The 11781-nt window shown below is 45.9% G+C and overlaps 2 protein-coding genes across 4 annotated transcripts in view; one reads left to right on the plus strand and one right to left on the minus strand.

Annotated features, from left to right (window-relative positions):
- The window catches only part of HNF1A (HNF1 homeobox A), a 21853-nt gene extending 19451 nt beyond the window's left edge, over positions 1–2402 (plus strand). For both annotated transcript variants that reach the window (XM_054006187.1, XM_054006188.1), the window contains exon 10: positions 578–2402. In XM_054006187.1, coding sequence (XP_053862162.1) covers positions 578–705 — 128 coding nt within the window. In that variant the 3' untranslated portion in view covers positions 706–2402. The remainder of the gene's footprint in view (positions 1–577) is intronic.
- Positions 2403–3039: 637 nt separating this feature from the next.
- Positions 3040–8605, minus strand: C16H12orf43 (chromosome 16 C12orf43 homolog). 2 transcript variants are annotated; one of them, XM_054006189.1, is made up of 6 exons: positions 8461–8605; positions 6621–6666; positions 5791–5889; positions 4884–4957; positions 4460–4550; positions 3040–4135 (listed from the first exon to the last, which is right to left on the minus strand). In XM_054006189.1, exons 1-6 carry the CDS (start codon positions 8603–8605, stop codon positions 3775–3777), a joined length of 816 nt encoding a protein of 271 aa, XP_053862164.1. In that variant the 3' UTR covers positions 3040–3774. The 2 variants fall into 2 exon arrangements, with proteins under 2 accessions (XP_053862164.1, XP_053862166.1); XM_054006191.1 differs by lacking the exon at positions 8461–8605 and adding an exon at positions 8170–8229.
- Positions 8606–11781: the final 3176 nt, after the last annotated feature.

Raw genomic sequence — 11781 nt, forward strand, 5'->3', positions numbered from 1 at the left:
GATAGGATATAGGGTAAAGCCTACCAACTCTGAGAGGACATTAGTGAGTCATTTTAATTCCAAGGGGGTTGATTCCCATGATACTTTGAGAACAGCTTTGGATCTGGGCACGCAAGTCTTTGCATATGAAATGGGAATGGGATAAAGGAGTGAGGGCTTGTCTATAAAAACACTTAGTGTGCAGCAAACTGGGGTGTAAATCGAGCCCGCACTAGCCTGCCATGAACTAAGTGTCTGTGGGGACCCTGCTGCGCACCCTGGAAGTTTCACAGTTTGCTTTAATTTATGCCCGTTTCAAAGAGGCATAGATCAAGGTACGCTATGGAACTTTTAGTACACTGCAGCGGGGTCCACATGGCAAGCTAGTGTGGGGTAGATTTACACCCCAGTTTGCTGTAAGCTCAGTGTTGGTGTAGATGAGCCCTAACTCTTCAGTGATGTCAGGAAGATATCAGACCTTCATGTCTGAGATGAAGAATCCTTAGATGCCATGTAGAAGGAGGGAGGGAGGGAGGGGGGAATTAGAGAAGGAACAGATGAAGGAAACTACCATGCTAAAACTGCATGTTTTTAACAGTCTCCTCTAGCAGCCTGGTGCTGTACCACAGCTCTGACTCCACCAACAGCCACAGCCACTTGCTGCCATCTACTCACAGCGTTATTGAGACCTTCATCCCCACACAGATGGCATCCTCCACTCAGTAACCATGGTGAACAGTTCACAGGCAACTGCCATGACTGAGCCGTCAGGAGCACCTCCATCTGTGTTTGTGATTCACTGTCACTGCTGCCTTCCACCGGGAAGAGAGTGCCTGGCCCGGAGGCCTCCAGCCCCTCTCCACTGCCTTGTGTAAAGTCCTCACCCTCATCCAAACACAACACGGGAAGAGGGTTTTCTTGAACACAAAGCTATGAGCACACATCCAGAGCGGATGACAAAGGACAGGGCTGACACCACTAGCTTCCACTGCCAAAGGGAACAATGGCCAACACAGAGACCAGAAATTAAGGACTTCCACCAGGATAAGAGTCTGAATGGTCTATGGCAAAATTGCAAAGGGATAGCTGGAATTTTTATTCTTCTTAACCTTAGCTGGGTTGCATATATGTAAACCTGCCAATTCCACAGCAAGTCCTGCAGGAAAGAGCAGAGCTGAGCCGCTAACGGCAGGTGAGCATCGCTTAAACACCCACCACTGCTGCAAACAGGCAGATGGAAACTGAATGAGAGAGAAACTTTTCTTGGGGCAGACAGTACAAGAGCCCGAATACTGGCCCTGCAACTAAAAGACACTGAGAAGCAGAGCCAGGGATGACATGAGAACTATCCTCTCATTACAGAACCACTAACTAAAAGCGTGCCATTTCTTTAACTTAAAAGGGACACTGTCAATTTATTTAGGTTTAGAAATATGACTTCCACTAGGCCAGGGCTGTTTTAGGGTAAGAGGCCTGAGTATTTTCAATAGTTCTACTTTGTTTTAAATTCAGAAATTAAAGGTGAGGAGAAAGGAAAGGAATGTTTAGTTCTCCACATCAGCAGGCTTGATTCTTGGTCTCTCACACCCCTCACAGGGTGGTCAGTGGAGCCAGTGCGGTCAGCATTTGGGATGGGGAGAGAAAAAGAACTGGCTCAACATAATACATCTGAAAATAATGTTTCAGAAACAAGGCTCTTTAAGCCCTGCCCCTCATATTACACCATTGCCCCTTCTAACAGAGATTGTGTGTATGTGTATTGGTCTCTCTCACATGTATCAGATCTACTGTGTAAAGATCTCCACACAGGTGGATTGTTTTTGTATAAATATAGTGTAACCACATCCTTAATTTTTAGCCCTTCACTGTGTGCCTGATGCTACAGCCCTCACTCCTGTGAATAACCCCTCAGATTTCCATGGATCTATTTGTATAAGTGAATGCTTTGAGTCCTGAGGCCCTAATTATAAATGCTTCTAGTAATTCCTCTTCTTCCTTGTTGCTTATACGTTCATATCACTGCTGAGCTGCAAACAAACATAGGAGAAGCCATAATAAACTTCTTTCTGGGGTTCTAATGGAGCTGAAGCTATCAATTTACACCGTAGAGGGGACAAAACCCAATGAGGGGAAAATATGATCAAGCCTCTAAAAGGATAAGAAACAATGGAGAATAAAAGAAACTATACAAATAAGTTGACAGTGTCCCTATAGCCACCATGTCTGATGATTGCAAACATATAGATGTAAATTGGTGCCAGTATACAGAAGACTTTTTCCCTGGACTCTGATATTATGAGCTATTAGAGCCTAATTTCAGTAACTGAAAATCTCAGTGGATTTTGTCTCTAGGACTGATGCCCCTCTCCACTCTGTGTTATCCTGTAAATTTATTTAACTTTCAGTAAACTGAAAGAAAACCATTTGAGACTGTTGTATATTTATCCTCTTTACAGTATAAGTGAAGTCAAATTTATGAGGAATCCAGAAAAAGTTTTAAAAGTCGCATGATTTTCAGAAGTTAAAATTATGAGTAATTGTAACGATGGCCATAAGGCATGTGATTTCTGTTGGTGTACTTGGTTAATTCACAGGCCGATTTTCAAAATACTTTTGCAGTTTAGATGCCTGCAGGGCATTTCCTTATGTGAAAAATATCAGGGTTCTTGCACAAAATGCGTGTGACTCCCAGGACCCTACAAGGAGCAATATTTTCTCACTTTAGCATCTTGAGTTCCTCCACCCATCCAAATATTAGGTCTTTCCCTGAAATCTCAGAGCTGCAGGCCTCTATTAGGAAAGTAAAAACAATACTGAAAACTACCAAAAACTGCTGCTGCATCTCAGAGAGACAACACACACCTGGCTGGTCAAATACGGACTTAAATGCAGTTACTGCCATGCTGGGCTCAAAGGCACCTATATCTGGCAGTTCTACAGCAGCATCAAATAGCTACAGACAATTGTGCAACTAAAGCCTCTAATGATGTGCAATACCTCTGTTAGCTGTGCCAATCCTAATGGAAGAAGATGGCAGTGTGCATAAAACATTATATTAAATGAGACTAGGAGACATTTATTGTTATTGAATTCTACTGCACACTGGCAGATGTAATACCATGAAAATAAAGCATCGAGGGCGACAGTTTGGAAAGAAACACCTGCTTATAACAATGAAGTGACACCATTGCACAATCTTTTTATAATTCTGCACAGGACCCCTGGAGAGGTGTATATTCCATGGGAATTAGTAACATGGCAGGTTTCGGTAACATACTTCTGGTGATTATAGGAGAGGTAGGTGGGTCCCCAAGATTTGCCAGGATATTTGTGGGTGAGTCAGTCTCTCTCACAGCCTGGAGCTGTTTCTCCCATGGTTCTGGCAGCAGGTGTTGGGAGAGGTGAAGTAGGAACTGATCCTCTGCCACCAGCTCCACCAAAATCAGTTTATCACACACGTGCACTAGCTCCAGGGCACAGAATTTGGGCTAGATACACAGAAGGATCAGACCAGGGCAGAGGTGACTCTCAATATGTCTCTGTATCGCCCAAATCCTTCAGTGCAAGTTCTGCATAACCAGCAATGCAAGTAATTGGTTTGTGATGGAATGGAAAAAGGGGAGTTCCCCAAGGGATGCCCCAACAAGGGCAGTCACTTAAACTCTTACTCCTTTGACTCCCCTAAAACAGAATCTTTGCCAATTGTTTCCCCACATTTCCAGCAGAGGACAATGTACAGGAACTACCTTTGTTAACTTTTCACCATCCTTCTTCCATCCTGACTACATATGTGGTTCATAGAGCGGAATCATCATTCGCTTCTTTTCTGGTAATCTTTTTCTTCTTCTTCACTACTCTGGGCAACGTTGTGTCCTCTATACATTTGCCTTCTTGCCTCTTGCACTTTCTATCAATGGACGATAGAGTCTCGTTGCTGATCTGGTCACCTCCTTCTGTCTTCTGTTCACTATTATGCTCTCCTCTAGCTTTCTTCTTCCTTTTCTTTTTCTTTTTCTGTTTGTGCTCTGTACATTCCTGCTTGTGAACCTGGCTGGAATCCGGAGGCATCACAAAAAAAGCACTTTGCTTCAAGATATCTGCTGCTGACACAGCAGCCTCTTGGTATCTCTGCCATTCCTGGTCACTGTCCAGCTCACTGGAAGGGTTGCAAGCAAAGTGGGAGGTAAGTATGTTACACTTTCATCCTGAATTCACCCAAAGCACAGACTCTGAGATTAGCATAATCTTGATAAATGTAATGGCTTTGTGACTCAAAAACGTATTCCAGTGACCGCTTAACCAGTGTGTACTCCAAGCTGCCCTTTAAGATGTATTATATGCATTGGAAAAATTAATGCAAGTTAAAATTCCTAGTTTCCCTGCACTAGGAAAAATATTTTTCCAAAGTCAAATGTAAAAGGAATCTCTGAAACACAGCATGGAATATTTTTAGGAACAAAGTAGCAGACTAACACCTCACCTAGAACTGGAAGGTCGTCGCCTCCTGGCTGAGAGCGGAGGTTTGGATTTCCCACAATCTCCTGGAACAGATGAAGAGAATAGGCGAAAGCCTAAGAAACACAAAAAGGAACAGGGGGAAATAAATAGGTTAGCAAATGATTTTAGCCAAGATATAAAACAGAGTCAGCAGCAGCAGCTAACAGCAATCCAAGTATGAGGCAACAGTGGTGTCAACCCTCACATGGAATTTACGTTGGCCTGAAGAACTAGAAGGTGTTAATTAAGCTTTCTGCACTATTACATGAAGATAACCCCTGCTGATATTAAAGAAAGAGTGCAGTAGAAGGACTTCTTGTTAATCTAGAGCACTGTATGAGCTAATACCAGATAGAATTCATTACATTAGATGAGTGCTGACAACAGTGACTGTGCTTGGAACTCACCATCATCTTCAGAGTCAGCTGTTTGCATGGAAGTCCATACAGGACCTGATGAATCCTCCAAGACAGTGATGTAGCTAGAAGGAAGACCACAGTCTGAATTTAGGAAAGGAAACAAGGATTCGATTTTATGCAGCCAGGCTAAGTTTAAGAAGTTGGAAATGTTAAACAAGATTAAAGTGAGCAGTTAAGTAACTTTTACTCAGTGGGTTCATTTCAATTTTTTTTTTTACTTTCAGAACTATCTCCACAGAGCATGGCCATTTCATTCAGAAACATGGCACATAGAAACTACCCACATGCAATAGTCCAAGCAGCCAACCCACATTGCATTCTAGGCCCATTAGTTCCCATGGGCCATACTTCCACATTAAAGAAGGGCAGCAGCAATCTGCAATTAGGTGAAGCCTTTGAACACCTACCAAGATGCCCGCACAGCTCTCAGTTAGGCTGAATTTGTTTGTTGTATGGATAAGTTGAAAAAAAGATCACACACGTGGACTGGGAAATTTCCTGAACAGATTCAAAGCCTGGCCATAAATGGAGGTGGCTCTGATGAATCTCAATCCTGTCTATTCCCTTCCCAACACAGAACACTGAGCACTGAAGCTAACAAGAAAGGCTCTGCAGAACACACCAGGTCTACATTATCAATGGGAGAATAGGACATGGGTCAGTTCACGAGCATTAGGAGCTCAGTCACAAGCCAGCAGTATGCACAGGGATGTAGGAAACAAGAAGAGAAACAATCTTTCCTCAAAATACAAGATGTTTCCCATGGAAAAAGATGTATTTAACTCTTCAATGATTCCCATTTCTACCACTCAAGGGTATTGACACTGCTCTTGCAAGGGAAGGATCTGACTAAGGCTTATTTAATCTCATAAGGCTGTGCTTTGGTACTGGTTACCTGTCTAACATTGCTCCCAGTTTCTTTGCAACATGTGCTCTGAACTCTGGTGTGGTCTGTAATTCGTTGCCATCTTTGTCATGGTCATTCACCTTCTGTCTGTTTGAAATAAAAACAATGTGTGATCTCCTTCAGATCCAGTAACCATCTGCTGCTTTCACCTAAAACTGAAGACTGGGGACTGGCAATGGGATAGAGAGCCTTAGACCACTAAGTGATCGATTCAAATCCAGCTCAGACTGATAGTGGCCAAAAGCAACTACTATCAGAAGGCTGTTCACTAGCATGTGTGAAGTAGCTTGGGTGGTCTCAGTATGGTCCACATTCCCTAACCATCAACAGATGTCCACATTCCCTAAGTATCAACAACATAATTGGTATTAACTGACCCTTTGCTGAGAGTCTCAGCAGCACAGGCCAAGGATTGGAGCCTGAATGCTCCTACCATTTCTTTGTCCCTGAAGAACAGAGTTGCACGTATATCAACAAAGCAATGTGCTGCTGCTCACTCCAAACCTGCCCCTGGAGAGAGAACTTTATTAAAAGTTTCCAGGTTGATAGGCTTGGAGACTATGCTTAAAAAGAAAAATATTGAGAATGAAGACAGGAGAAGGTGGACTCCATTGCAAGGCTTCTAAACCAAGGACTGTTTTCCCCGTTGATCGGGGAAATATTTGGTCACTTAGTATTCAATTGTAGACAAAAGACAATGTCTTATAATGGGAAGGATCAGGTAACCTTAACTATTGTATAGGCAGCACAAGTTCTACCTAAAATCAATGTTTCATTTTTCTTCATGCAAACAGCACTCTGAAATCCAGAAAAAATACCTGAGACTAGGCTGAACTTGTAGTAACTTGTCCTTCCCAAAGCCACCTGCCAAAACAAAGCAAAGGCAAATTAGAAATTTCCAAGACTAAAACACCTTTAATCCTAATTCCATTGTAGATGATTTTACAGGGTAAAAGTAATTTTTGGAAGATAGAATAGTGGTCGCATTCAAAGGAGGATATGGTTATGATTTGAAACATTCTTCAAGCAAACTACACATCAAGTGACTAACTCCAGTTGCTAAGATAGTGCAACACAAGTTTAATATTGGACCCAACATCTACTGGAGGAAAGTATCCAGCTCTGGCAAGAATCTGATATATCTTTTCTATTTCTATTATGATCCTAAATAGAAGGCAAGCCAAGTCCTTCCTTGAAAGAACCATATTTCACATACTCTATGACACAGAGTCCTATGGAGAGACAAACTTTGACGTTTGAACTCTGGGGCTTGACAGAAAGGCTGCCAAATTCCTAGAAGTAGGGTGAGGTACAGATGAAGGTCACTGGCAGGGTGAAGGCACAAGATAGAGTAGGTCTGAAGCTTTCTGGCTACTTAGCTACTGATTCAATTATCCAGAAATTCTGTTTGGATTGAGTAGCTGGGTACTATGTCTGGTTTAAGTGAAGCCTACTGATTTAATTTATATAAAGATGATTTTTTTCTTTCAGCAATCTCTGTATTACTGATCCTTTGATTTTTTACATTTGTACAGACTCATTTTCCATCCAAATTGTAACAAATGACTTTTAGAGAACTATTACAAGATTCACTCTGAAGCAGAGAGGAAGCCAAGATGCATATTCCCAAATCATGTTACTGTCCTAAACAGTTAAAGCTTTAGTATGATCCAGGAACATGGATGGATGCAGTCTACACGGCAGGACTGAACAATGTTTTAACCATAACAAGCCAATACTGTATTAAAACCCTGTCTACAAAGCAGTAGCTATCACAGTTTAGACAGGACCTTAGAAGTTCCCCTGATTTTCTGCTCTCTCAGCATCCAAGCAAGCAGACTTTGGACAGCATGCAAGACAGTCTTTGCACTTATCCAGAAAAACACTGGTAGGACAGCATGGGGAGTAAAGAGCCAGCATAGCAAAAACAATTTTCTTCTGTATATTAATTCCCCAGTTATAATTCAAAATATGATCCATAACTCAACGTGTGACTTACACCAAGGGTCAGGCACAGTGAAGAAAGGTAGACAGGACACCAGACATGATTCATTATGCTAGAGAATCCTCAGTCCTTCCAATTCTTTCTTTTTGAGATTCATTATTTCAGAATTATTTGACAGGCTGTTTTTAAGAAGTGTTTTCTTACAGAGAGTGCAGCTTAGCATGAGATTTAATATGCCACTTTTTAATTTTGTAACATAACCTAGCCCTGCTTGAGTCAGGTCTGAGTTCACCATTAGATTAGTTCCTAAACCAACTGTACTCTAGACACAATCATAATTAAACATAAAGCGGTTCAGTTAATACTGGAGGAGCAGCTGCCTTTGAGAGGCCACACTGTCGGGGGCAGGAGCTTGCACCCACCTACTGACCCCATCCGCCCCTCCAGCACCCAAAATCCAGCACTAGCCACCTCGCCTGCTTGGGGGCCTGGTTGCTCTTGCTGAGCTGTGGGCCAGTCACAGGCTCGGCTGCTGACCAGGGAGGCAGGGGCGGAATTGGGGTGGGACAGCCCAGGGCATTGCACCTGATCAGGTGAGTCCCGTCCCCGCTTCCCCGGTGCTGCGTCCACGTATGGCAGAGGAAGGGCCTGCTCTCGGTCGGGACTGCCGTGGCCAAACCAAAGGACCCCAGAGTCACCCCCAGCCGCCCTACCGCTGCCGGGCTCCGGCGGAACCACCGCCGACCGCTGCCCAGCCAGGTCCCAGGCGACCTCGCGAAACCGCTCCAAGTCCTCCGCGCTGCTGCTGCTCTCCGAGTCCGAGACATTCGCGCCACAGCCACCCAGGAGCGCTGCCATCTTGGAAACCGCCTAGCATCCTGGGACTTGTAGTCCAGGCTACAGTGATAGGGGACCGAGAGCCCTCTGCTGAGCCCATGTGTTTGCAAGTTCCTGCTGTGGCGGGGAGACTCCGCGACTCTCCCTCAAGTGGACGGGGTGAGAGTGGAGAGCACTTCCCCAGTGGGGCTGGTTTGGGGGGGCCATGCTTGTATCTCCCTCTGCAGTGATCCTGTTTCATGTAATCCATTTAAAATCTGTTCTGAATGATCATTTAGCTCAGGGGTCGGCAACCTTTCAGCAGTGGTGTGCCGAATCTTCATTTATACACTCTAATTTAAGGCTTCGCGTGCCGGTAATACATTTTAACGCTTTTTAGAAGGTCTCTCTATAAGTCTATAATATATAACCAAAGTACTGTTATATGTAAAGGCTGGCCTGCTGGTAGGGTGACCAGACGGCAAGTGTGAAAAATCGGGACAGGGGGTGGGGGGTAATAGGAGCCTATATAAGGAAAAGACCCAAAAATCGGGACTGTCCCTATAAAATCGGGATATCTGGTCACCCTACCTGCTGGGACTCCAGGCCCGAAAGCAGGATGAGCAAGGGCTGGAAACCAAGACTGGCAGCTGAGGTGAGTGGAGTAGGTGGCTGGTAGGCCTGAGCAGGGCTGGAGGCCTGGACCCTGTCTGCAAGAGAGCCACCAACCTGAAGCAAGGTGAGTGGAGCTGTGCGGTAGAGACCCCTGCTGGCAAGGGGCCAGCAGCCAGAACCGCAGAGCAGCGACTGGCTCGGCCTGCCGCCACTCTGGGGTTTCTGCCCCCAGCTCCTGCCAGCTGAGGTCTCAGCCCGCTGCCAGCCTGGGGTTCCTTCATCCAGGCCGGCAGCGGGTGCTGAGTGGGACCCGCGGGGACCCGGCTGGCAGGAGCCGGCAGCGGGAACTCCAGAGTGGGGCGGGCTGAGCGTCTCAGCCCGACCCCCACTCTGGGGTTTCGGCTGCGGGATCCTGCCAGCGGGGTCTCAGCCCACTGCCAGCCTGGGGTTCCTTCCCCACCAGGCCAGCAGCGGGTGCTGAGTTGGACCCGTGGGGACCCCAGCTGGCAGGAGTTGGCAGCAGGAACTCCAGAGTGGGGCAGGCTGAGCGGCTCAGCCTGCCGCGGCTCTGGGATTTTCACCGGCAGCTCCTGCCAGCCGGGGTCTCAGCCCACTGCCAGCCTGGGGTTCCTTCCCCCCAGGCCAGCAGCGGGTGCTGAATTGGACCCGTGGGGACCCCGGCTGGCAGGAGCTGGCAGGAGCTGGCAGCGGGAACTCCAGAGCAGGGTGGGCTGAGCGGCTCAGCCCGACCCCCGCTCTGGGGTTTCGGCTGCAGGCTCCTGCCAGCTGGGATCTCAGCCCACTGCTAGCCTGGGGGAAGGAACCCCAGGCCAGCAGCGGGTGCTGAGTTGGACCCGCGGCGCGACCCCAGCTGGCAGGAACCGGCAGCAGGAACTTAAGAGCGGGGCGGGCTGAGCCCGCCGTGGCTCTGGGGTTTTCACCGGCGGCTCCTGCCAGCCGGGGTCTCAGCCCACTGCCAGCCTGGGGTTCCTTCCCCCCAGGCCAGCAGCAGGTGCTGAGTTGAACCTGCGGCGGGTCCCGCAGGAGACAGCAGCTAGCAGCGGGAACTCCAGAGTGGCTGCGGGGCTGAGTGACTCAGCCCACGCCGCGTGCCAGGAAAAATCGGCTCGTGTGCCAACTTTGGCACGTGTGCCATAGGTTGCCGACCCCTGATTTAGCTGAAAGTATCAGGGGGTAGCCGTGTTAATCTGTATCTACAAAACCAACAAGGAGTCTGGTGGCACCTTAAAGACTAACAGATTTATTTGGGCATAAGCTTTCGTGGGTAAAAACCTCACTTCTTTGGATGCATAGAGTGAAAGTTACAGATGCAGGCATTATATACTGACACATGGAGAGAAGGGAGTTACTTTGCAAGTGGAGAACCAGTGTTGACAGGGCCAATTCAATCAGGGTGGATGTAGTCCACTCCCAATAATGGATGAGGACGTGTCAATTCCAGGAGAGGAAAAGCTGCTTCTGTAATGAGCCAGCCACTCCCAGTCCCTATTCAAGCCCAGATTAATGGTGTTAAATTTGCAAATGAATTTTAGTTCTGCTGTTTCTCTTTGAAGTCTGTTTCTGAAGTTTTTTTGTTCAATGATAGTGACTTTTAAATCTGTAATAGAATGACCAGGGAGATTGAAGTGTTCACCTACTGGCTTATGTATGTTCATTTAGCTGAAAGGGACAATATGAAGATTTATTTCAGTGTTTCTCCACCTTTCAGGTTGGCAACCCCTTATCCAAATAAAAAATAATAATTCGCTGATTACATTCACTATAAGAGTGGAAAATGTATCAATTACAAGCCTATATATTTGTGACAAAGAGTCCTGTGGCACCTTATAGACTAACAGAGGTATTGCAGCATAAGGTGCCACAGGACGCTTCGTTGCTTTTTACGGATCCAGACTAACACGACTATCCCTCTGATACTATATATTTGTGTATGTGTTTTGAGAAGTTGACAGAGAATACTTGACCTTGAAAGGCACAGGTGTGCAGGGACTGCAGGGATGAGATTTTCTTTGCTTTAGATTGTAATGGAAATGTTCAACATCTCACTACCAGCCTTATTGCCTTTTGTGACGTCCCTGGGTGAAAAACATTGATTTATGGCATTCAAAACCAAGGTGTTGATGTACAGTCATCCACAGCACTCTGATATCACAGAGGGAGCAGAAAGAGTCTGCTAGGATCCATCTCATATGATAACCTTTCCTGCATTGTTAAGTGGAAGGAAGTTACCTCTCAAAAGCAGATGGGGCGAGGGTCACAAGGTGCACAAGAATTCAGTAAAACATGGAAAAAATTGCAGGTAGGCAGTATCTACTCTGTATCAAGGGGGGGTGAAACACATTGGTACTCCAGTGTAAAATAAATCTGCATTGTCACTGCCTGTTGTATAACTGTTCTGTGCATACAGAGGAGACAGTCTCCAAGGATCTCAAATAGTCTGACATCATTTACTAGCAATCTCAAAACTGGGTTAAAAAAAAAATGGAATTGCACCCTACACTTTCAACTAACCTGCTTAAATAATCTCTGGACCTTTCCCCATGACATACTGTATGCTTTGTAGCCATTTATTACAACTGCCG

The sequence above is a fragment of the Malaclemys terrapin genome, chromosome 16, assembly GCF_027887155.1.
Source record: "Malaclemys terrapin pileata isolate rMalTer1 chromosome 16, rMalTer1.hap1, whole genome shotgun sequence".
Classification (NCBI taxonomy): Eukaryota; Metazoa; Chordata; order Testudines; family Emydidae; genus Malaclemys; species Malaclemys terrapin.